The sequence below is a fragment of the Sapajus apella genome, unplaced genomic scaffold, assembly GCF_009761245.1.
Source record: "Sapajus apella isolate SASKATOON/1434 unplaced genomic scaffold, GSC_monkey_1.0 scaffold22, whole genome shotgun sequence".
NCBI lineage: Eukaryota > Metazoa > Chordata > Mammalia > Primates > Cebidae > Sapajus > Sapajus apella.
This window is the reverse complement of record NW_022436962.1, coordinates 10,002,277-10,027,911: the sequence shown is the minus strand read 5'-3', so window position 1 is coordinate 10,027,911 and position 25,635 is coordinate 10,002,277. Positions and strand designations below refer to the sequence as shown.

General features: G+C 46.7%; 1 protein-coding gene across 7 annotated transcripts in view; it reads right to left on the bottom strand.

The window, feature by feature from the left end:
* The window catches only part of SRGAP2 (SLIT-ROBO Rho GTPase activating protein 2), a 266,495-nt gene that overhangs the window by 1,196 nt on the left and 239,664 nt on the right, over positions 1–25,635 (bottom strand). For 2 of the 7 annotated variants that reach the window (XM_032289007.1, XM_032289008.1), the window contains exons 15-23: positions 22,589–22,666; positions 21,528–21,662; positions 19,540–19,645; positions 13,505–13,729; positions 9,348–9,427; positions 6,793–6,973; positions 5,172–5,318; positions 1,878–1,916; positions 1,339–1,663 (exon numbers count right to left, since the gene is read on the bottom strand). In XM_032289007.1, coding sequence (XP_032144898.1) covers positions 1,339–1,663; positions 1,878–1,916; positions 5,172–5,318; positions 6,793–6,973; positions 9,348–9,427; positions 13,505–13,729; positions 19,540–19,645; positions 21,528–21,662; positions 22,589–22,666 — 1,316 coding nt within the window. Of the gene's footprint in view, positions 1–1,338; positions 1,664–1,877; positions 1,917–4,047; positions 6,038–6,792; positions 6,974–9,347; positions 9,428–13,504; positions 13,730–19,539; positions 19,646–21,527; positions 21,663–22,588; positions 22,667–25,635 lie in introns of those variants that run through there. The other 5 variants (XM_032289009.1, XM_032289010.1, XM_032289012.1 and 2 more) reach the window with 3 other exon arrangements.

Genomic DNA, 25,635 nt, shown 5'->3' with positions numbered 1-25,635 from the left:
GCAGAACCAAAGAACCTTTGTATGCAAGCCAGCTGCCTCCCAGTGAGACTTCCCAGCTCCCCACTCCCTCCCCATAAACCTGTGTCTGGCACCCCAAACTACCCAGTACTTCTTAAAATTAGACTCGCATTGAAAGATTTTACATATTCCAAGCAAAGTCCTCTGGTTAAGTTTTCTTTGTCCTACAGAGCGATGCATGCTTTCAATTTCACTCATACCTATGACATTCTCAAACCTTTAAAATGCCAGGAAGAACTCCATCTCTCTCCTCAGTTGCACTCTGCAGCTAGTCTGTCCCAGCTGTCTGCCTTTCCTGACATTCCTATTAACACCGGGCCAAGGAGGGAGCTGGGAGGATTCCAGTAGTGCAAGCCAGATTGCAGCCAAGAACTTACGTAGAAGCACAGAATAGAAGGCTAGCAAAGCAAGACATCTCAGGCCTGTAGCTCAATACGGGGCTTGCCAGGTACACCTCCTTAAGCAGAGAACCACAATTAAGCCAATAGAGACCATACCCAGCCTCTATCACCCCCTGGAAGATGGGGGTAAGGAGAATCTCAACTTAGTTGAGACAAGGGAGCAACAAGGAGCCCTTAGTTCCTACCTGGTCTAATGAAAAGTATATAGTTGGGAGAGACGTCTGAATGAACTGCTTGGAGTGGCCCCGGTAGTCGGATTTTTAGAGGTGGGGTTGGATCTCTAATATTTCATGGAAAACAGAGAGGCATCAGTGTGGTGCATACACAGAAGGAAGACCCTGCAACCAGGGAGCCCATCTCCACTGCCTCTGGAGGCTTGGGTTACAAATCCTTTTGGTACCCGAGCTCTTTGCGGCCAGCGTATTTTTTTAAGTCTTCAAGACCAGATGCAGGTTGTTAATTGATCATCTGCCCACTCAGTACCAGAGACTAGCCTTAGGAATTGAGATGATGCTGATGGGCACAGAAATATGAAAATGTAGCCAGGATTACATCTGAGCCTCAACAGTCAGACAGTTTCACTAAAGTCTAACAGGGTCTTGAGACCCAAAACTTGGCCTATCAAAATACTCTTAATACTGGCTTCAAAAATTACAACAACCTTCCAAATAGCCAGTGTATCAGCAAGAAGCTAGGTTTCTTTTATTCTGTCTTTAGGTTCTTCCCGGGGAGAGAGGGACAGGCAGACTGCTTACTAAGCTGCCTTATCAGGTCCACATGTCCAGAATGGACATGTACTCAGTACATGATGTACAAAACAATCGTTCTGCTTCAATCGTCCTGTCATAATTAGGTGAGTGGCACTAAGTGGTGGTGACGAGTGTAGACTCATGCTATCCATCCAGGGGCCCACAGTTACCTGAGCAATGACCTCAGGGTCCATGGGCCGATGGTTATTGAAGCTTTTTGACCTTCCTGCTGTGGCAGTCTTCCGGATCTGTGGACTGTCCAGCCGATTCTTCAGGGATGAGTGGCGACTGATGGAGTTGAGGCTCCCATGCCCACTGATGGAACACTTATCTGACCCTTCCTTGGGGAGACTCTGGCTCATGATGGGCTGGGAGGATGGGCGGCAGCTAGCCCCCACCCCTGGGGAGGAGGAGTCAGTCAGGGAACTGCTCAGCCCATGGCTGTCACTCCGAAAAGTTTTCCGGATGCTCCCAGATTCTGGACGCTTCCTTTGCCTTCAATCACAAACAGAAAGGGCAGTGTGATCAGGGAGCCCTGGCGCCAAGGAAGCTAGGACAAGTGGGAGGGGGCAGATGTTGACACCCAGGGACTTCTGGATGGAGAGGGACACAGAACACGTTCTTTCCTCGGCTTCATCTTCTCTCGCATTCTCCACGTCTTCATTCCCTTGCCACCCCCAAGCTGGGCAAAGGAGAAATGGATACTTACTTGGTGGTCACAGGCTTTGTGTTGTCAAGATGTAAGTTGCTGTCAGAAAAAAATGTCTGATTAAGTGAAAGTTTCTAATGGTAAAGAGATTCGTGGAAAGGCCTTCTGTGACCTGCCATGCACAGAAACCTAAGGCCCCAGGTAGGAGAAGAAGTCTCACCATCACCAAGGAGGTTGGGAATTGCTGTTAAGAGGACAGTTAAGTTTTCTAAATTAAAGCATGTCTCTTCTTCCAACAAGACTGGAACTATTTTGGGCTCTGGCAAGAGGCTGTTGCTGCTTATTCTGCAGGCATGGAACAGAATAGCTTTCAAGAGGCAGCAATGCTGCAGAGTTAGGGCCTAGTTTGTGCATTTTCTTAGTGTGGAAATACCTCTACATGACTCCCGAGTCACCGAGCACTGGGCTGAACCCTGGATCTGGGTGAATTTGTTTCAGACCACTTAGGGCTCTCATACAAAATGGCTTGGCAGAATTCCAGTTACATGGGTGTTGCCTGCTGCTGGGTAATTTCATTTTCTCTTGGAATCAGCTTTGAAAAGATCTAATCTAAAAGGCAATGAAAATTCTGATTCACATGGCCACTGAACAACTCTGATCTTGAATCTAAGGGAGATGGGGACTGAGGCAGGAGTTGAGGTAGAAGGAGGGAAGGGGTCAGACTCTGAAGATAAGGAGCTGGTCTATGAAGTGGGGACAGTGCTCTAAGCCAGTCTTGGTCCTGTTCACTGCTGAGGTCTTCTTCATCTTTCTGCCTGCAGGACCTGTCCCAGGACCTTGCATGTATCAGCCACTCCATGAATCTGTCCATTTGGCAGTTTTAGGCTTGTGAGCCAGCCTTCTCAAGTGGAAAAAGAATGTTCTGAGAGTCTTCTAAGGCCTTGCTGAAATGATCCCCCACCCCGCAAGGATTTCCCTGGCACCACTACACCACTGTGCAGGAACAATGGACCCCTCCCTCCTCTGTGCCTTCAGAGCATCTGACGCTACCTTTCAGTTACCTGTCTATAGGGTCTTTACCTTGCCAGGCTGTGAGCTCTGAGATCAGGGACCCCATTTTTTTTTCATCTCTGAATAACCATCAGCAGTGCTTGTCACAACAGTAGATACTTAAATGTATAGAATTAAATGGAAATGCCACACCCATATAGCTCTTTGCTGATTTCCTTTTTCCGCTTGAGGTTGGCTGACTCACAGGCTGAAACTGCTGAGAAGGCAGACTGATGGGGTAGCTGTGGTGTGCCATGTCCCAGGCCAGGCTCTGGGGATGTGAAGACAAGGAAGACATAGTTCCTGGGTTCAAGGACCTCAATCTGGTGAGGGAACTGAGTGCAGTGTGAGTACCAAGAGGTATGCAAAGTGCCTTGGGAATATAGCATAAGGGCACCTCACTCAGCCTGGGGAACTCAGGGATGTTAGAAGGGCTTCCCCAAAGAGGTAGTCTTTGGACTGAATCTTGAAGGGAGAGGAGGAGGTGACCAGGTGAGAGAGACAGCAGGTGTGAGGGCCTAGTGGTGAGAGAACCTGGGCACTCAGGAAACTGAAGGAGCTTGGGAGGAGGAGAGGTGTGGGGGGCCGACTCATTCCTATGGGACAGACATGACCAGGGGCTGCCGCTCACCCACCAACCAGGTGATGAAGCTTGTCCCTCAAGAACCCATCACAAGACTCCTGACACCAGCAAGCAGGGAGTTCAAGGGAACCACCTGAGCTTTTTTTTTTTTTTTTAACCATTTTAGCTATTACTCTACAATTTCTAGGCACCAATGGCATCACATACATGATGGCTTAAAAATATGTCCTTAACTAATTATCTAACTCTTCCTCCACCAACCCTGCCTGCGTTTCCGGGTTAATTATAGGCTTATAACCTTTAGATTGTAGGGTTATAATTAACATATACTTGTAAATAAGGGAAAAAATGTGATTAGCCCACAGTTATTTGGTACTGGCTTGCCCTCCCAGCAGGGTAGTGTGCTGGAGGGAAACAGAAATGCCTCAATTTTTTAAAAAACTGGTCTGAATTAAATTATAACTACATTGGGTAAGTGATCTGAAAAAATGACTTTACTAAGTTGAGGGTGAAAGAGATGGAAAAGAGCCACGTGCCCCAACCACTCCCCCTGCTACCATCTGGGTGGAAAAAAGCCAAGAGATCTGGGAAACCTGGTATAGTTTAAAAACAACAAGCATCCTTTATTCTCCTTCCAGTCTCAGCGTCCAGAGGCTACGGTTAACAGGTTTTCAAAGTGCAAATCATTTCATTCCTCCAAAGCCAGAGGGGAATAAAAACTGTACATCATCTCCAATCCATATTCATCAGGAGCGCCCTGGGGCTTGTCATCCTGCTGGCATGGGGCCAGGTTTCAGGGTCTGGCAGAAAGAGGTCTGTAGGCTTTGGGACTTGGTGTCTGGCCCCTTGAGATGAGATTAGTTCTCCAATAACCTGAATGCCTCTTGGGGAGGCGGCAGCACGCAGGCGTAGAATCCCTCTAGACAGCCAGATCAGGCGTGGGTGGAGTTAAAACCCCAGGATGTTGCTAACAGCCACAATGAAAGCTGGGGGTCAGAGGTAAGAGCTTGCTAAGCAGGAGTGGGGACCTGCAAAGGGCCTAAGGGGGTAAAATAATACACAGGGCCAAAGCAATAGGAACAAAATGGAAAATTATTTCTCCTGGTGTGAAAGGGCAGAAGAAAAGGGAGCTAGGGGTTAGGCAATGAATGAAGAGCTCAGGACAAAGCTTTCCTTAGGGACATTGTGGCCTCCTTTCCTCCACGGGAGTGAATGCAGGACAGCGGGAGGAACAGACACATGATATCTCAATAAACCCACCTGGGGTAACATCAGCCTAGGAGAAGCCACACACAGACTTTGAATCTTTGCACGAACACAGGTAAAGGAAGACAGACATCAAAGACCATTATTTGAGTATGGATTGGAAAAAAGAAGGCACCCCTGAGAAACAGTACAAAACCAGGTTGCATAAAGTGACCAAAGCTTTGGCCCAAGTTTTCGCTGTAAGACTGCCACAAAGGTCTGGGTGGACAGACACTGCGGGAACACACAGTAAAGCACTCTTCCACAGCATGAGGGCAGCTAGCTGGAGACCTGGACCTGCCCCGAGGCCTGTAGCAGCGTCCTCAGCCCCGTCCGCCTTGCAGCAGCAATGACCACGTGCAAACTGTTAGGCTGGGGGAGCCGGGCGCCCTACGTGCAGCACAGGAATGGAGACGGGGGTTAGGCTGGGTGTTGCAAGTCATTCAGGGGAGCAGAAAATGAAAAGCAGAGCTTACTTGTTGATGTTTGCAAGATAAATATCGGCTACATGACCCCCACTGGGACAGCTGGCCCCCGCTCTGGCTGTCACCTTTTCTTCAGGTGGCTCAGAAATGACCTCAATCTCAGACTTGGGGCTGGACCTCTCCACGACACCGTCCTCGCTGGGGGAGAAGGGGCAGGCAGGCAGGGAGGAGGGAAAACAACAACAACACGAAAAGCAGCGTTAAATCGGCAAGATGGCCCCCCCGACACACACGCGACCCCACACAGCTCTGAGGCAGCAGCGACACCTGGCTGGACTAGTTCTGTGAGCAGAGGCAAGGAAACCTAAGGGCCTTTGAAGGGTCGTTTAAATAAAAATAAATAATCTGCTGAGTTCTGCAGGCTCCTCAGCTCCTCAGGAAAACGTGGCTAGGGGACACCTGGGTTCGAGGCATCTGCCTTCTACCCCATGCTGCTTCCCGGGGAGGCCATGCTGGGGCGGCCTCCTGGAGAAGGAGGCGCCAAGTCCAGGTTGTGGTTTATCAGCTGAGGTCCTGCACAGTCAACTGTGTGGTGGCTCTGGAGATGGCGGCGTGGAGGCAGGACACCGCCACACACTGTCGTAGCGCCTCTAGCCCTGCTCAGAGCATCCAAGCCGGTCCCAGGTCTCTCCACTGCTCTCCTGGCCCCTCTGGCTACTGATGACAAAGAAAGCCCCTTCTCCCCCACAATTCATCTTCTCTTGATCCTGTAGTGAAGTCATAATGCTAAATTTGGGAGGGTCCTGTCCACGCACAGATTGCCACCAGGTTTTCGATGCTATCAACAGAGGGAGAATTTCCCTGCAGAACGAGCCGGGAAGAGGCTGGGAGGGTGCAGACTCACTCAGGATATCAACCTTTAAAAAATAATATTAAGGGAAGGACTAAAAACACTGACAGCATCGGATCCAGGGGAAGGGAGCTGGGGACAGAGGCAGGGCAAAGGGACAGGGGGCAGGCTTGGGTGGGCCCACGGGACAACTGCTTCAAAGTGTGGGAATCAACCAAAAGCCTATCAGATGAGATCTCTCTGGGACCAGTTCAGGTTTCCTTTGTTCCGTGACATCCTTTTCCCTCCTTCCCCCATCTCACCCCAAATCAACCTCATCTGGGTTGAATGAACTAGGTCACTTCCATAAGGCTGCATAAGCCAGATTTCTCCTGGAAAACTAGTCATTTTAATTTGCAAATGGAAGAGTGACTCAACAGGTTGGGGTGGGCACAGTTGTTTAAAAAAAAAGGGGAGAAGCAAAAATGTTTTCCCAGCCTGATGTTTCAAGAAAAGAAATATAGGTGGTCAAATAAAAACCCCTTGTTATCACTCATCAGGTATAAATGTGGATGAGTGCTGGCTGACTGGCAGGTTTCTAAAATGACTGGATCAGGGAGTGATTTGCAGAGGGCACAGGTAGTGGAGAGATTTTAAAAAATTCTCCACTGAGTGCAGGGAGTGGAGAGGGAGGCTTCTTCAAGGAACTGTGTGAGCCTCAGGACTGCACTGGCACCCCCCCAGGGGCTGGTCTCTCTCACAGTCCTATGGCTCCAGAAATGAAGTCTCATTCCCACAGAGTAGTTGGGGACTACCCCCAGGGGTGCCAGGGGCCCAACGTACGTGTCTTGGACCACGATGTACTGATGGGGGATGAGTCCGTCGATGCCATTGTGCCGGCCTTCCCACCAGTCGTCAGAAGCCCGCTGGTAAAGCAGCAGGGATGCTCCCTTCTTAAAGGACAGCTCTCGGGCTGTCCGGCCCACGTAGTCAAATTTGGCAATGGCCTCGATGGGCTCACATTCTGAGAAGGGTGGAAAAGAAGTAAACACATGTTCTTGGGCCCTGCAGACTCAGGAAACTGGGTGGAAAAGCTGAATTAGCTGAACCTATAGTGGTGGGAAGATAACTTAGTGGGAAAACGAAGTCATGGATAATCTACAAAGCACGTAATTCACATGTAGACTGTGCCATTATCTTGAAAGCACTGGTATCACCTTTCACCTGTCTTTGCTCACACTGTTCCCTCCACCTGGAATCCCCTTCTCTCTTAACTGCCTGGTGAAACACATCAAGACACAGCTCAAGCATCCCGTTTTCTACAGTAACTTCTTTGGTGTTTCCAAAGCTCTTCATGCTTTGATGTCTATTATCAAACTTGCCATACTATATTTTTAAGCATTCTTTTCTGATTCTAATAATCATAGAGAACATATCATACTGTATTCTAAATTGTTATCCATTCCCCCTAGTACGTAGAATATGAGCATTTCATCTCTATAAAGAGAAAATAACTTGTGCAATCAACTTTCCAAGGAGCAAAATATGAAAATATATTTTGTGACCAACCTATGAAAAAATGCACATGAAAGTCATCTGAAAAAGTAAGAAGGGTTTACAGATGCAATGTATCTTTATTTTTGTGTGGGCTTCTGTTTCCTCATCTGTAACATGGAAATAATACTAGTGTCATTCTCATGAAGTTGTTATGAAGAGTCAATGAATTACAATTTGTAAAAGTGCTTACAACAGTGTCCGGCCCATAGTGAGTGACATGTGTGCACGAGTTATTGTTGTCATTATCTTCATCTGTGCTAGGCTGCAGGTAGAGATCAAAGAGCAAAAAGAAGGCTCCCAGAAAGCTGGATCCTGAGATGAAAGTCAGCTATTCTGGGCAGCAGAGAGAAAGGCTGCTTAAAAATAAAACCATACCTAGACGGCCCTAGCTGGTGGGTCTGCTCCCGAACAGGAGGGGTTGGAGATTTCATGAGAGGAGGCTGGTCACAGAAGGCCTGTCTAAATATACCCAGCTCAATTCTCTACAGCCTCGGGTACGTTACTCGACCTCTCTGACCTCCATTTTCTCAAGTGTAAAATAGCGGCCATATCTCTTTCACTGGGGATTAAGAGATAATATATAGAAAACCTCTAACAGAGCTGGCCGCAAGATAGGCTCTAACCCACTACTCATTTCCCTAGTTCACCTACTCCCCTCCTCAAATGTAGCAAATGATTATATGGATCCTTATGACATCAGGATCTAAATAAGCAGTCCTAATTTTTTTTTCTCCTTTAAAAGCTGGCTAGAATTGCAGAATTCTCAGCAAGGCAGGGAACAGGGAAAGCTCCGCAGACCGTGGCATTTCATTCTTGTGCCCAGAAAATTCTGAGGCCCCTTGTCAGCTGCTGAGACTTCCAGAGCCCAGTTGATCCAGAAAAGGAGGTGTGGAGCTGTTGGAAGGGGGGAAATGTGCTGGCTGAACAGGCCCTCATAAAGCACGGGCACTGCTGAGGGGCCTGAGGATGACAGCTGAGCATTCCTCCCCTTGATGCACGCCCAGCAGCCTGCTCAGCACTCGCATGTCTGTACTTTGGAAAGGGTCAGTTTTTCCAGTCGGCAGGCGTGAAAGCATGTGGTTTCTGCATCCTCCTTCCCTCTCCCTCAGGCTTGCTTCTGTTGGGTTCTGGGCACCCAGCTCTGCTATTTCCCAACCAAGACTGGTTTTTTTGTTGTTGTTTGTTTTGTTTTGTTTTTGAGACAGAATCTCACTCTCTACCTAGGTTGGAGTGCTGTAGCACAATCATAGCTCATTGCAGCCTTGAACTCCTAGGCTTAAGGGATATTCCTACTTCAGCCTCCCGAGTAGCTGGTACTACAGGCATGCACACCACTATGCCAGGCTGGGTTTTTTCTTTTTTTTTTTTTGAGACAGTGTCTGGCCATGTTGCCCAGGCTGGTCTTGAACTCTTGAACTCAGTCATCCTCCCACCTGGGCCTCCCAGTGTTGGGATTACAGGTGTGAGCCACGACACCCAATTGCTGTTTTTCAAATGAACTTTCCTTCACTTTCTTCTCCAGTTGCCTGGCAGGAGTCTAGACTATGATAAGGGACCAGCATCACTCAGGCCAGACAAGGAGCTGAGAGGTGGGGCAAGAAGGTTAAAGGGCTATGGAAGGCCTAGTTCTTCACCTCTGGTTTAATACAGAGACCATTCTATTTGAGAAGGTGGGCTACCTCTCCAAGGAAGGAAGGGAATGAAATTGAGACAGGGGAGCTTCCTGCCTGTCCTCAGGGGACTACTGGACAGACAGTTTCATCAGATGCACAGGATATATCATCACTTTCCTTCTGCCTTCCCCCTGGCGTCCCCACTGACCAGGAAGCAGGGCCTCATACCGTCATCGCTCGTGTGGTGCTCTGCAGTCACATCCTGGGTTGAGTCATCAACCGAGGTAGTCTCTCCGTGAGGGCTATCACTGCAACAGAAGCAAGGGTGACTGGAACATGAATATTTGCTTATAAAATTCTCATCGTCCCCTTCATACAGCCTCCCTGGAGCGAGGGCACTGACTCCATCTTATGTTCTCTATATCCTAACTGCACACAATGGACAAATGCTTATAATGAAACACAAAGCTCTGAGTTTCTCCAGTCTATCTCCTACTACCGAAATCACTTGAGACTACTTGGATCTTAGAGTACCCGGAGACAAAGGGAAGCCCTTTTGAAGGTATAAAGTAAATTCTTCAGCAAATAGAGAACAACTCAACTCCTCAAGGGCTGATTCTCTACATGAATTCAATCCTGTTTTTGTTTGTTTTTTTTTTTTCGACATGGAGTCTCACTCTATTGCCAGGCTGGAGTGCAGTGGCGTGATCTCAGCTCACTGTAACCTTCGCCTCCCAGGTTCAAGCGATTCTCCTGCCTCAGCCTCCCGAGTAGCTGGGATTACAAGTGCACACCACCACACCTGGCTAATTTTTCTATCTTGAGCAGAGACAGAGTTTCACCATGCTGGTCAGGCTGGTCTCGAACCCCTGACCTTGTGATCCACCCACCTTGGCCTCCCAAAGTGCTGGGATTACAGGTGTGAGCCACCGCACCTGGCTATACCTGGTTTTCAAGGGGGAAGCATGGTGGAAAGGAAACACTGGGCTTCGGCATCAGATAAGACTGGATCCAAAAACCACCTCCAATGCTTGGTAGCCGTGTGATCCTGGGCAAGTTATTTAACCTTAAGCCTTAGCTGCCTCATCTATAAACTGAAGATAATGATTTATATCCTCAGTTGTGTGAGGATTTAATAAAGTAATTTAGTAACAAGTTTGGCACAGAATGCGTGCTTAATAAATAGTACTTCCTTTCCTTCTTTCTCATTTTGCTTGATGCCTCTAGGTTGCTTTGCAGTTTAGACTGTGTACTGGTGAAAAAGTGGAAGGTGAGTCACAGGAGTGGGTGGGAAAGTAAAGCAGGGGAAGAAGAATCTGCTGTGGGCTACAGGGCAGGGGACAGAAGCTAGGTCAAGTTCTTGAAATAATTCATGAAATGGAAAAGGTCAGGCACAGTGGCTCATGCCTGTAATCCCAACACTTTGGGAGGATCATTTGAGCCTAGGAGTTTGGGACCTGCCTGGGCATCTTAGTGAGACCCTGTCTCTACAAAAAAAGGGGGGAAAAAAAAAGCCAGTGTGTATGTGGTTCTAGCTACTCTGGAGGCTGAGGTGGGCAGATCGCTTAAGCCTGGGAAGTTGAGGCTGCGGTGAGCCATGATCGTGCCACTGCACTCTGGCCTGAGTGACAGAGCCAGATCCTATCTAAAAAAAAATCATCCAGTGTAGGGAATCAAGAAAGGATAGGGAGGCTACTAGAAAAGTCATTTCTATTCCTGATCTCCCGTCTCATGGACTTCAGAATTTATGAGGATGGGTACCAGGAAGTTCTTATTTCCTAAAAAGTAGAGAAACTGTTCATTTCTAAAGTTTTTTCTCTGGCAGTGGGAAGTAACAGGTGAGGCTTTCCAGGCAGTTGTGTGAAAGCACCATCACCCACTCAACCCCGCAGTCAGGCCACACAGTTTCCACCTTGGAACCCTCCAGCCTCTCTTCCCCATGGGATGGATCCTATACTCCCAGGAAGTTCCTCTAACACTGGGTGACCAGGTTCAGAACTCGCCCTATGTAGAGCAAGTCCGTTCCAAGGAGGTTTCTCAGGCTCCAGAGAACATTCTAGAAGAATATAAATGGAGCTTCCTCTTTGTCAAAAAATGCAGGCACAATTTCTCACTGTTTTCTAGGCTATTGGTCCAGGGACCTCACTTTGAAAAATACTGCTTTATGAGAAAGGCAAGAAGATGCTTTCTGAGGTTTCTTCTAGCCCTCAAATCTTATGCTTCTCTTGAAACACACCCCATCCCCAGCCTTTGCCCTTGTACACCCACCCAGGTCCACCAATACCTGAGGTCTGGGAAGCAGCCCACCATGCCACCCTGCAGGTAGTTCTAGAAAACTGAGTTTCAGTTTCAGAGCTGGAAAGTGTGGTGAAATGGATTTGTTTCTCCTCTCCACAGCTGTGGGATGCCATGTGGCCTGGGGCTCTCCTTTCCATGGCTGTTTGGGTCTCCTGGCCATTCTCTAGGCTTCTTGGGCTCTAAGTCCTCTTCTACCACCCTTGCTCACCTCCTTCAATGCCTTAGCTCTGGGGCTGGCACTTCTCTCACTTCTCAAAGAAGGGAGAGGAAAGGCCACGAGCCTTCCAGGTGGGTATGAATCCAGTGGTTGGAAGGTCCCTCTCAACCCAAGGGCGCCGACTCTTGTTCCTTGGGAGCTCTGGCCTCCCACCCAGTCTGTGGATAGGAATGTTCCCTGACTAACCTTGTGGTTTTTCCAGAGGCTGCTAATAAATGTCGAGTGCACAAGAAACAGAGGTGGGTAGGTTGGGAGAATACCTTGGAGAAAACTGGAGGAAGGCACCCATCTGTCTGTGACTGTGACCCACACCCCTCCAGGACTGTGCTCCACCGGGCTGGAACTCAGGGTCCGGGGCTGTAGGAGTCTCTGTGCCCTGGACACCAGGCCAGAGCCGGCAGTGGTTTGATATTTGAGAAGTGAGGGCAGAGGTTCTGCCTGACTTTAGAAGGAAGGGAATGCTATTCTACAGCTTTTCATCACTCATGCAAGGGGGGAAACCAGCGCTCTAAGTCACGTGCACAAGGACAGCTCCCTGGAGCTCATCATCCAGTAGGCTGAGACCTAAAGTGACCAACAGCCTCCCCAGTTACCACCAACCATCTGTCGGTGACAAAAAGCTTTCTCTCCCAGCTGGCCAGCATAGGTTCCTCCAGCCTGGACTCAGACGCTGAAATCTGCAGTACAGCAGAGAGGAGTGAACCCAGGGATGTCACTGATATTACTATGTTCACAGAACACAAATGCCACTTTCTTCACTCCTTGGGCAAGAGGCTCTTCTGTGGGGGTCAGGGAGAAGCGTGGACCAATTGGCCTCTAATTAAGTAAACAACCTCCCCTGTCCTCCCCTACTTCAGTCGATAGCAATGAGGCTGGCCGAATTGGTTCCAGATGTTGAATTCAGACAGAATCTGATTTGGGCTGGCTTGTGCTTTCAGCTCAGGCTGAAACACTATTTAGGGGAAGAAGGGAGGGGGAGGAGGATTGGGAGGTAAGGGAAGTTAGTGATTAAAAGAGAGAGGCAGTTGTCTTTGTGTTTAGTGAAACAATGACACTGTAAATGGTACCATGGCGGGTGGCATGGGGTAACGGATGGTGCCCTGCACTAACAGACAAGAGATTGAGGTTAAATCCCCATCACTAGAGTGGCCTAAAATACTGTCACTGGCCTCTCTGCGTTACAGCAGCTTCATCCATAAAATGGAAATAGTGATTTGTTCTTTGTCTAATAGAGGGGTCTAAAAAAGATATATCCCAAGGATTCCTTTTGGATCTCTCTTCCAAAGCTAGGTCATGGAAAACCAGCCCCACAGAACTGAATGCTGCTTCAGGGGAGGACCGTCCCTAACCTGCCAAAAACAAGGCTTACCCTTCTTTCTCTTTACAAATTTCTAAAATCATTCTGAAGTGCCAGCTTACAAACTCACAGTCAGGAAATTATACCTCATATCTAAACTCTTCCCAATAAGAAGGAAATTCCCTGGGACCCAGGATGGTTTTTCTCACAATACAGAGCACAGAGTAGAAGCCCAAGAGATACTGTTGTTAATAAAGATCACTTCTAGATGCAACTTTATAAAAAATCCTTTCCTAGAGATTCTTTCTATCACAATTAATGTTGTCAAATATCTTTCAGGATAGTCCCTTGCCACTCAGAACTCATCAAAAAGGGAGGTGGCAAGAAGTGGCATTTAGTCTGTGGGTTGGGCTGAGGTGGGGGCTGCCTATACCATCCCCAGACCCTGGCAGCCTGGGAGTGAGGGGTTGGGAGGATCTGGGTGTTTCCCTTTGGTTTTTGTGTGGCCATCTGGCCCCCATGCCAGTGTGTGCTAGTGAATCCCTCCTCTCCTCCAGTCCCAAGCCCCCCTACCAGTAATCTTCCATGCTTCCTCCTCTGCTGTAGACAGGGCCCTCCAGCTCTCTGGGGCTTGGGAAGATGTTCTCATGCTGGATGATGATGGTTTTGATCAGTTCATTCACGTGGGCTTGGCAGGACACCTGGTCGTGACCCTCTGGCACTGACATCAGCGAGGGCCCGAAGCAGATGGCGAGGTTGTAGGGGTCCATCATGTTCTCTTCACTGAACTGTGATAAACTGGAGGAGAAGGGAAAGGGGCAAGCTGGAAAGCCCTTGCATGAATGCCCAGAAAACACAATCACAGGAGGCACTGCCAAGAGCAAGATCAGAAGGTCCACAAATTGTCACCTGCCTTTCTGGGTGTCAGAGGCTTTCCAGAAGTAAGTTGGGAAGAAGAGTGACCATGAGCATGGTCATTCAGGAGCTCAGGAAAAGCAAACTAGAGGTACTTGCTTGCAGCTCTGACCCCTTCTCTCTTTCCAGCTCCCATTTCAAATTCTACTTACCACCCCATCCTCACCTCTACCCCCAGATCTTACCTACCAAAGGCCACATGACCTTGAGAACATGTCCCTCTGCAGAGCTGAATATGGCTCCTACATACAAACACACTAAGCTGCCAGGGCAGATGAGGACCCTTAGGCTGCCCTGGTAATGATATGGTCAGAGGCACAGGCACTGTGCATTTTGTACCTTCTTGCCTAACAAAATAATCAAATGATTAGGGATATTCCTTTCTAGCCTCTAGACTTATTGGAAAATAGCCAACTGATTAGCTTTTGTATTCCATCAAGCCAGTGAATTTCTTCCTAGAATAGTAAATGCAATTGTTTCTTGTGTTCATAATCTCCTCCTATATTATTACGCTCAGGATTTATTTAGGAAAAGGTCAGCATGCCATTTGGCTTCTGCTCGGGCTTCCTCTGGATGCAGGCTGACTTCATTCTCGGGTATTTATTTATTCTGGGAACTCTCCCCTTCTCAGCCAGCAGCTGTTCCAGCCACACCTCCAACCTTGGCCAAGGACCCAAGGCCTTTAATGAGCCACTGCACCTGATGAGTCCCACTGGGCCTTGCTCATCCAGGCACAAGGGCTGGGCCAGCTCTGGATACCTCCCCTACACAGCCTGCAGAGCTGTGAGCTCTGCTGAGGAGTCTCCCTTATGGGCATCGGCAGGATTTGATTCTCAGAAGGAACCAAAGGTCCTCTGTTGGGAAACTAGAAGTCTGAGACTCAGCTGTCTCCATCTGAGTAACTGTTCTTCAGAACTGATTTCTACAGTGTACCGCTCAGCCAGTCTCACATTACAAAGTCCATTTCCCTCTGATTCAATAGCTCTCTCCCCTCCTGGAGATTCTGATGTGCATCCCCTGCCCCTTTGCGAATCACTGCAGGACTTGAGGAGTGGTACTATGGATGTGATGGGAAGAAAGGTTGAGAATCACTGTTCTCTAGGGCCTAGAATCAAATGCAGGAGAGGCCAGCAATGGGGGAGGTTAAAGATCTCATTGGACTGCTTCACAGGGGTTCTTAAAGGTTTAAGTGCATAATCATTCCCTGGATCCTGAGTTCAAAGAAAGCAGAGATTTAGAAAAGACTAGGGGACGTTTCTAAGTCTACTTCCTAGTCAAATTAAAACTGGGAGAGCCAGGGTCCGTAATTACCTTGGTAACCTGAGAGGGGAAAAACTGAGGCATGAGGTGCCACAAGGCCTGAGCTGTAGCTAATCCAAGGCTGGCCATTTCCTGGTGTCATGGAGGGACAAAGAGGAGGAAGGCCTTGATTCTTTAGAGTGATCTGACAATGTTTTGGTAACATAAAGGAAAACCAGTAGTGCCTGGGAAGCCTGATGGTCAAAGAGAAACCAACTCTAGCCCTGAGGGTCCTGAGTCAAAGCTCTGTGAAAGATGAGAAATGGTGGGAAGCCTGCTAAGGTAAGGACTGCTCAATTCATAGGTGGCTACAACGATCAGGAGCTTGAAGAGGTCTGATCTTTGTGGACTGTGGTCTCATGAATCTAGGTCTTTTCTAATTCCCATCAAAATATAGACTAAAATCCATTTTTCTTTTCCAATGTATAGTGAGAACATCTAAGTTTAGGGGCTGAAGCAGTGGTTTTTTGTTTTTTTTTTTTTCTTTAGACAGAGTCTTGCTCTGTCACCCAGGCTGGAGTGCAGTGGCACGATCTCGGCTCACTGCAGCTTCCACCTCTTGGGTTCAAGTGATTCTCCTGGGCTGGCCTAAAGCAGTGGTTCTCAACTATTTGGGGGACACAAGCTCCTTCAAGAACTTGAAAAAAACTTGGGATTCTCTCCCCAGAAAAATTCATATATGTGTGCATACAAATGCACACCGTTTTGTGTAAAATATCATGGTGTTAATAATCTTTGAAGTCCCTGAAGGCTATGTCTGGTGTAAAAGTATTAAAAACTGGATTTTGGTTTTTGAAGAAATATCTAGACCGGGCACAATGGCTCACACCTGTAATCCCAGCACTTTGGGAGGCTGAGGCAGGCAGATCACCTGAGGTCAGTAGTTAAAGACCAGCTTGCCCAATATGGTGAAACCCTGTCTCTACTAAAAAATAACAAAAAATTAGCCGGGCATGGTGGGGGGTGCCTGTAATCCCAGGTACTTGGGAGGCCAAGGCAGGAGAATTGCTTGAACCTGGGAGGCGGAGGTTGCAGTGAGTCGAGATCATGCCATTATACTCCAGCCTGGGCGACAAGCAAAACTCTATTTCAAAAAAAAAAAAAACAAAAAATAAAACAAAACAAAAAAACCAAACATTTAAAATGGATAACATTAGTAACAACTCCCTGCTTTAAAATTTTTGGTGTCGCCTTATATTCACTCATGTCATTTTCTCAAAGAGTCCTACTGTATGTCTATAGTTTCATTTCATATTATTAGTGAATTCTCCTTATTTGAACTCATCATCTTTTGTGCTTCATAAAAATGTTCAGCATTGTGGTTAGAACGGAGGCTTTCGGGGGGCACCCGGATTGGTGTGGAAAACTTGCTTTTTAGCATGTACTTTTCTGGATTTTGAACTTTTTTATGATGTGCAATTACCTCTCCAGAGGGCCCCTGCTAAGCCGTACTTAGATTCCTGACCCACAGAACTGAGATATTAGCTTTTTGGGTTCCTTGAGATTAAGAACATGTCCAATCCAAGAACAAACTATAGCCAGGAATAAAGTCCACACACATCCAGGACCCACGAGCAATGCAGAAAAAGTATCCTGCCAGTCTGGGCTCAGGCCGAGTCTACATCAGGAGCTACCTGCCAACCATTGCTACCCCTGTCCGGAAGCGTGCGCCTGTCAGCTGCTGTCTTCCTGTGGAAGTGGTCTGCTTTATCATATGCGTCCTGCATTCTATTTATTATTTTAGGAAACACTTTCATTATTAATGCTACATTTTTTTTAATGTTAACACTTTGATGAGCAAATCTATCTTGTTTCAATCAGAAAAAAAACCCAATAAACATAAAACAAAATGAATAATTTGAATTGGTGCAAATCCTATGCTTTCTTCAATAGTGGCTGCCATTTCTGCACCATCTCTGCAAGCACCAACTTGCATGATGCGTATTCTATTGTTTCTCTCCATTGTACTTTCACACACAGTCCCCCAGCCCTCCCTGTTTTCCGCTCATCCCCATTTGCTCACCACTGTCATGCTCCTAGCTCTGGAGGCAGAGACTAGGCTCATGTTGAGGACAGGTATTTGTATCTGAGGGGAGACAATGATTGGTAGCCCTGAAGGGACTAACTTGAGAGTAATTAGCAGTTTCCAGGCTGCATGCCAACATGCTGTGTGAGTCACTGGAGTATTCAACCCAAAGGCAGTGGTGGTGCTTTGCCAGGGCCTGGCCAATGAATGGAGCAGACACACGTGGAACAGACAAGCTGGGAACAAGGACGCTCTGTAGCTCTGCAGGGCCAGCAAGGGGGCTACATTATAGTGTGGGTACCCCAGAAAAGGTCTCAAGCTGTGACTACTAACCCAGATACCTGTAAGGTCAGGCTGACCACAAACTTGGAAGCAAGGTGACACTTAGGAAACGGCCTCTAACGCTGTATTCCTTTTAAGCAGAGACTAATTTTGTAGGAAGGCTCTTCATTTTCACAAAGAAATAGGTGTGAAAACACCTTGGCCACTTGATTTATCTTTTGTTTCCCGCACCTTAATAGATTCATGGATCCAGAGAAACATTTTTGTACTATATGAAAACCACAAAGCAAGGGTGATGAAAAATGGCAACTGAATTCAGCCTTGAGATTAGGGGGTAATGGGGAGGGCTGGGGATTATGGTGAACTGGGGAGTGCTTACCCCATCTAGGGGGCAGCCCTTACTCTATGGAGAATTGCTACCACCTGGGACTGCAGAGTCAGTATTGCCAGACCTAACAATTTTTCAAAAGAAGCTAAAATCTAGATTTTTAAAAAGTGACATCTCCCCAAATGTAAGTATAATTTCATTGTTTTTGAGACACAACAGATGCCTGAAGGGAAGGCTTCTATGGCTTTATCTGGCTCTCAGGGTGCCCATTTGTAACCTTTGGTCTAGGTTGTTGAGGGTGAAACTGCAGCAATAGCAGAGTGAAAAGACAGAGGTGCCTCAGAGGGAAAGAATCACACGTCCTTGCTTGGTGCCTTTCCTGCCATGTGGGGACCCCAAAGCTTGCTCCACACAAGGACAAGCTGCTTGGACAAGAAAAAATGCCCCATCCATGCCCGTGGCCCCTCTGCTCCTCAGACCTTTGCTGCAGCAACCCCCATTCCCTAGGTGATTAGCTAAATACCACCAGTACACAGGCAGCTCCCGTACCGCATCTCCACTCGGTTTCTCTCCGAGGGTTGGATTCTAGGTCCAATTGTTCAAAATCTCCACTTGGACATCCCACAAGTGCCTCAAATGACCATGACCACATTGACACACTGTCTTGATTCCTTTCCCCACACCTTGTCTTCTCCAACTCCGTAAATGACCTCCCTATTTCCCTGTTGCTCATGCCAACAATTTAGGATTTCTCTCTTCATATTCTATGTATAATCCATGAGCAAATCCTGTTAATGCTACATTCAAAATGTATCACAGACCTGACCTTTCCTTACCACCCTCCAGACTAAGCCACTAACACCTCTGGCCAGACCACACAGTAATCTCAGGATAGGGGCTCCCTGTTGCTCTTCACGACCCTCCTCAGTAACTAATCCAAAAAGCAGTTGGCTTTAAAAAAAAAATACACACACATATGCAAATCAGATAATAACATGCCAGGCGTAGTGGCTCACACCTGTAATCCCAGCACATTGGGAGGCTGAGGCGGGAGGATCATGAGGTCAAGAGATCAAGACCATACTGGCTAACATGGTAAAATCCCGTCTCTACTAAAAATACAAAAATTAGCCAGGTGTGGTGACATGCGCCTATGGTCCCAATTACTTGGGAGTCTGAGGCAGGAGAATCACTTGAACTCGGGAGGCAGTGGTTACAGTGAGCCCAGATTGCGCCACTGCACTCCAGCCTGGCGACAGAGCAAGACTCTGTCTTAAAAAAAAAAAAAAAAAAAAAAAAAAAAAAAAAAAAAATTCCAATTGCTTCTCAAATCCAAATCCAAATCCAAACTCGCTATTACCATGACTCTGGGGTTTTGAATGGCCCCATGGCTCCCTCCTTTTCCCTTCTCAGACAGGCTATGCTGTCCACCTCAAGTACTGTGGTTCTCCTTCCTTTCATTCAGACCCCTGTACTCTCTCCCCTTTCTTTACTCTTTTTTATTTTATTTCTAACCATTTATTCCCCCTGATATATCTGTTATTGTCTGTTTCCTTCCCTGGAACAGGAATTACATGATATCAAGGCTTTCACCTTTAATTTAACAATGTATTAAATAAGTCTAGCACTGTGGCTAGCACACAGTAGGTGCTCAATAAATATTTTGTTGGGATGGATGAATAGGCATAGGTCCACAGAGGAACTTCCAGTAGCCCAAGCCATACCACTTCCCAGCTGTTCACTGGGAAGGCTACTCACTGACTGAGGAAGGCAAAGAGGTATCTCATGATAATCAGAGTGGTTTTGGGCAGGACCAGGAGGACTTTCCGGATGTGCAGAGCTCTCTCCTGCAGGTTGTCCATTGCTGAAAAGAAGAAAGCCATGTGTTATCCTCCACTGTGACTAGGATCCCAAGGATTAATGATCAGAAGGCTCTACTACCAGCAGGAGCAACACAGACAGCATCAGATCAAGCCCACACATAGCACTGGTGCAGTGACAGGAGTGTCATCCCTGTTGCTTCTTGGGGTAGGGCTGCTAGAAGGTACTTGCTGGGCTCCAGATATTTACAATATAGGATGTAAGGTGTACACTTCTTGGGCACAAGGGACTGTGCCAAATCCAAATCCAAACTTGTTATTACACATTATTAATATTAAACTGAACAAGGGTTGTTGTAATCTTGTTATTAATACCAAGTTTGGATTTGGGCACAGGGAATGGGGTTAGAAATGTTCCTCACAGCATCTACCACCCTCTTATTCAAACAACCACAGATAGGGAGCTGCCACCAACCTGCTACAACTGCTCAATACCCAGCCTCAGAGGGCCTACATCTCAGGGGGGTGGAGAGGCTGTGCAAGTCCTGTCCTGTTCACTCCACATGTCACCTCATCCTCTGGACAAGTCTGGCTTATTTCCACCTCCCTTATCTGCATTACGAATGAGTAAAAAGTGGCCGGATGCAAGAGGTGGCAGGCTCCTGGGTGTGTAGTGATTTTGGGAAGGAGACCTGAAAGGTTTTCTTGTGCTGTGGAGAGGTTAACTACATGTCAATTACAGGTCCTCCATCATAGGCAGCCCCTCACTTCCACAGTGTGCCACATAAACATTGCCATTTTCTATGAGTGCCTTTATGTGAAAAGAGATGCAAAGTACTGGATTAGGAGGAAGAGTGTATCTGTAGGCAAGACCTGGGCAGCCAAGGGATCTTGAACTGTCTTGGCAACCCCAGTTCAGTTTGAGATACTTCACCTAGGCCCAGTCCTGGAAAAGTCACAAAGACATGACCCAAGGGAATCGTATCCTTAACCACCCATGTAACTCACTTCTACTAGACTCCCACAAACAGAGGTCAACAAACCAAACCAGAGAGCCAGCTTCCCTAATACCCTGGGCATTTCTCAGGATGGCTGAGAGAGGGACAAGTACTCAGGGCAGATACTGAGTAAAACTGGAAACTTAGCGGGTATAACGATCTGGTCAACCTGGGAAGACAGATCTTTTCTCCATGCAAAGGCACCACTCCCTCCAGCCTCTGGAGCCATCAGACGGTGCCTGCTTCCAGGCTGACCTGTATTAATCCAAGTTTCCATTAATTGTTTTCCCTGGCAAACAAATGAGAGGGTGATCCAGTACCACAAACTAAACCAAATGGCTGGGAACAGCTTTTTGAGACCCAGATTTTAGAGTAAGAGGCAGAGAACGCCTAAGAGGATAAAAGTAGAGAATATATCTTTGTCTTTGGGAAAATATCCTATTACTATTTTTAAATGTGCAGAGAGCTTTTGTTCCTAGAACACATATTAACATATTTAGCAGGTAAGCCATGTCTTGTTTAATGCAATAAGCACGAAATATTTGCAATGCTTGCTTATGCTTTTTTCCCTTGTACCATTAAAGTACAAGCACTAATGTATAAGCTTCAAATATATAATTGAAAATAAAGGTATTTTACTAAAAGAAGACAAAGTCCAGAGAAGCAAAAGTATTTAAGACTGAGGTGAATCAGAAGCAAAAAAAAAAAAAGCCAGGAGTCCTGACTTGGGGGTCCTAGATTCTTACTGAAAAGTCACTCCTCCTCCTCTCCCACAAGGGATGAAGAAGGAAGAGGAGAAACTTCACTGGGGAAAAGAAAAACTTTATTGAAAACCTTACAAGAACACACAGACCCTGTAAAAACTTTTTATCACTTGCTACCACGTGCTCTGACCCAGGAGTCAATCTGAAGCCAGGATGGTACTTACTGACGCAGGCCATCAGGTCATGAAAGATGTCCTTGGGGAAGAGAGGGTGTTCCAGCCCCCGGAAGTAAAGCTTCAGGACACCAGCTATGGAATCCATGTCATGGTCATTCTGGTCCCCAGCCAGGGGGTCCTCTCCTGAGGATAAGCAAGCCCAGCAAAAAGGAAAGAGTGAGGGAGGCAAAAACACACAGGACAAACAGAGGTGGTGGGGAAGGGGTGAACCATTTATGTCCTGGTCCCAGTCCATCAGCTCTCTGCCCAGCATGGTGGCCATGAGTGGGACAGATCAGAGAACAGATAAAGCAAAGACTGCTCCGTTTCAGGGGCTCCAGGACCAAAGGACAGGAGACGAGCCCATCAATATAAACTCTCTTGTGCCAGCCTAGCTCAGGGACATTCCCTATCGGCTGTGAATGGGACACAGCAACTATCTCTCATAAGAATCGTGAAACCAGGCTGGGACTAAGCCCCTGGGGGGAGAAAAATGAGGCCAAGGAGGCCAGCTCCTGAGACTGGCTCTCAAGTCTCCTGGCCTGCAACCAAGAACACCTACTTACAGAACAATCATGATGGAGCTCCCTATGGAAAATTTCGTATCAGATGTAATTAGATTTAATGATATGACCAACCTCAAATTGAAACTATATATATCCATTACAGTGACGGAAATTGCCAAAGCTTGCCCATTACCTTAATAGCCCACAAGATAATAAATGGGCTACAATGAACAAGCACATTAGCGTTGATATTAACTGCCACCAAGGGTTCTGGATGAAGCCATAAACCGCCCAGATATCATAGTTAACTTCTTGGTTTTGGCAGATCGTCGGCATGAGAGAGGCAGGATGGGTAGGGCCACAAAGGAAGAAGGAAACTGGGACATACCCTGGTATTTCCCTGCATATCTATGGGGTGAATGTGTACAAGAGAGCAGGTGCCCCCTGAAGAGACAGGCAAGCTGGTTTCTTGACTTCTGGGGACCTCTTAGGGAAGAAAGGGTGGAGCCAATACCCCAGGGGGCTGGCAAATATTTTGTTTTATCTTCAAGATTGTTTCCTTACCCCTCTCAAAGGCATTTTTGATGTCATTCACTTCCACCTGGGATCCGGACACTCGAAAAATTCCTTCATGCTGTAGTCCTGGAAACGCACAGAAAAGTGATCAAGAAGAAAAAGCAAATTCACAAGCATAGCACCAAGCTTAGTTGAATGCCTATCTCCCCCAGCCAGTGTGCATGTAAGCACGCTGTCTCTCCTCTTCAGGCCAAAGGAGAAAAACATGTACAAGGATGTTGGAAAAGTCACTGGAATAATTTTGAGGCATTAGCTTTCATTAGAAAGCACCAAGTTAGAGATTCCTCTGACTCCACGGGTAACTACGAGGCAGGTTCCTTCCCTTGTCTTTGCTTCTCTGCTCTCAGCTGTAAAGCAAGGAAGTGACCCATTGGTACTTCTTAAAAATCATCTAGGGTCAAGAACAGAAAAATGTACTCAGGAAGCTGAGGCAGGAGGACTGCTTGAAGCCAGGAGTTTGAGACTAGTCTGGGCAACATAATGAGACCCCGTCTCTAAAAAGTGTTTTAAAGTAGTCAGGCACACGGTTTGTAGCTTGCCTGTAGTCCCAGCTACTCAGGAGGCAAAAGCAGGAGGCTCACTTGAACCTGGAAGTCAGAGGCTACAGTGAGCTATATCACACCACTGCCCTCCAGCCTGGGTAAAAGAGTGGACCCTATCTCAAAGAAAAAAAAAAAAAGAATGGGAAATGGGTCAAGGCATTAGTTCTCATCAGAGGAGTTTCATAAGGTCTGAGATTATAATATTGCTTTAGCTGTTCTAACACAGTTTGATTGTTCAAAGGAACAATGCTTTCAATACTTATGAAAAAGAGAGGACATGAAACTCTAAGTCAGGAGCGTCCGTCCAATCTTTTGGCTTCCCTGGACCACATTGGAAAAATTGTCTTGGGCCACACATAAAATACTCTAACACTAACGATAGCTGATGAGCTAAAACACACACACACACACACACACACACACACACCCCATAATATTATAAGAAAGTTTATGAATTTGTGTTGCGGCCCATGGCTCACGGGTTGAACAGCTTGCTATAAATGATCAGTCAACAGATAGTATTGCCAGACACTGTGCTAGGCACTGGTTCCTGACCACAGCTTTAGTCTAAAGACAAACGTGTGAATGTTACACTATGATATTGTGAACAAAAACTTCTTAGTTTTGTTAGAGTAGAAAAAAATCTTGAAAAAAATGCTGGCATAGTGACTGCTGCTAATCAATGCTGTCATAGAAATAAATTACTTGGTCCTCACAAGTAATGATGTCACAACAAGGTAAAGGTTAGCAACAATCTCATTTTCTGGATGAGGGGATTGATGAGTGTTGGCCAGTGTTAAGTTATACAGGAAGTAAGAACCAGGGCCAGGACTCAAACTCAGGCCTTGGGGCTGCAACCATACTCAGTCCTCAACACCAGGCTTGTGGAGCATAGGGGAGTGTGACTGCAGAGGTTGGGAACCACACTGGTCAGTCTGAGCATGGACATCCCTTACAGACAGCACCAATCACGCAACTGCAAAACTGGTCAGAAATCCAGGAAGCACATCATCAGTGCCAGCCCCGGGGGTTGGACTGAACTAGCATCTCTGATTGCATCAGGACCGTTCAGTTTTTCTCAGGATCCCTGGGTTTCAATCTTAGGTATTTTGTCAAAATCCCTCTGTTATAGCACAATCTTTCAAAAACCTTGGCATGCTAGAGAAATCTCAAATTTATTTTAGGAAAACAAAACAGGCTAATGCTACATTTTGCCCACTGTTTGAGGGTCTCTAAGTGAGGGGGCAGATAAATTCTATCAGCTAGATCTTTGGAAGTAAACCATATAGGCTGGGACTGAAATTTTGAATCCAATTGAAACAACATTAAGAAGTACGCAGAGGAAGTGTAGCTACCTGGCTTGTAATAGGTCTTAAGTTGTCTGCTCCTGTAAGGGAATCTCCAGGATACTCCTCACAGAGTGGCAGGCAACGTTAAAATCTCATTAGTACCAGTGTAATACGACTACAATATTAGTTACAAATGGGATGTAAGAGCCAGATAATGTGGTTTAAATATAATATGTAAACAACAAGTGCTCTGAGAGAAACAGCCACATGTCACAACACGGTATAAGCAAATGCCATCTCAGAAACCAGGCTACTCACTATGTTCTGGTTGGTGAAGCCACTGCACAAATTCCTGAAACAGAGTCACCATCTTGATACTTTTTGGTAGGTTAGAACACCACGGAAAAGCAGCCTTGGCCTGGGAGTCCAGGACAAGAAGAAATGAGAGAAGAGCTCATTGGAAATCAGGCAGCAGGCCTGGAACACACGGAGCTCTCTTTAGGTCTGGTCTCTGTTTCCTCTTGAGAACTTATGCTTTGGAGGGACTACCATGTGTTCTTGCTCAACAGACAGAATCTCTAGATTCTGGAAGCAGAAACATTAATAAGTGGCTGGTTTCCAGAAAGTGAAGGGAAAAACCAGTTGGCTTTTTATTATAATGCAGGTGAATCCTTGCATAACCAAAGTGACACATCCATGATCTTTTAAATTTTTTCTTAGTTCACACTAAGATGAAAGTATAAAACTCATCAGACTTGGAGAAGTTTTTTGGAAATGGCACAAAACCTTCCATTATGCACTAGATCCAGCCATTGCCAAAAGTTGTCCTGGAGACTTCTTGAAATGATTTCTACAGCAGTCATCTCATGTTCACGTTCTGTTGCTCCCCTCCTCATGAAAATGATGGGGTTTTTTTTTCCATCATGATTCAGTTTCAATTGTTCCTCAAATCCCTTCTCTTCCTTTAAGCCTTCCTGGATCACCCTCACCTACCACTGAGCTTTCTCATCTATATAATGGGGGCTATAATGTCTACCTCTCAAGGAATTTGAGGGCTGTTAGGATGTGAAAACCCCAGCATTCAGTGGGCCACAGACTCTTTCAAGGCTAACACAAGTTATAAGCTCTATTCTCATTAAACGCATATACACAAAAATTTTTACCATGGTTTTTTAGGGAGTTTATGAGTACCTTAAGTCCCTAT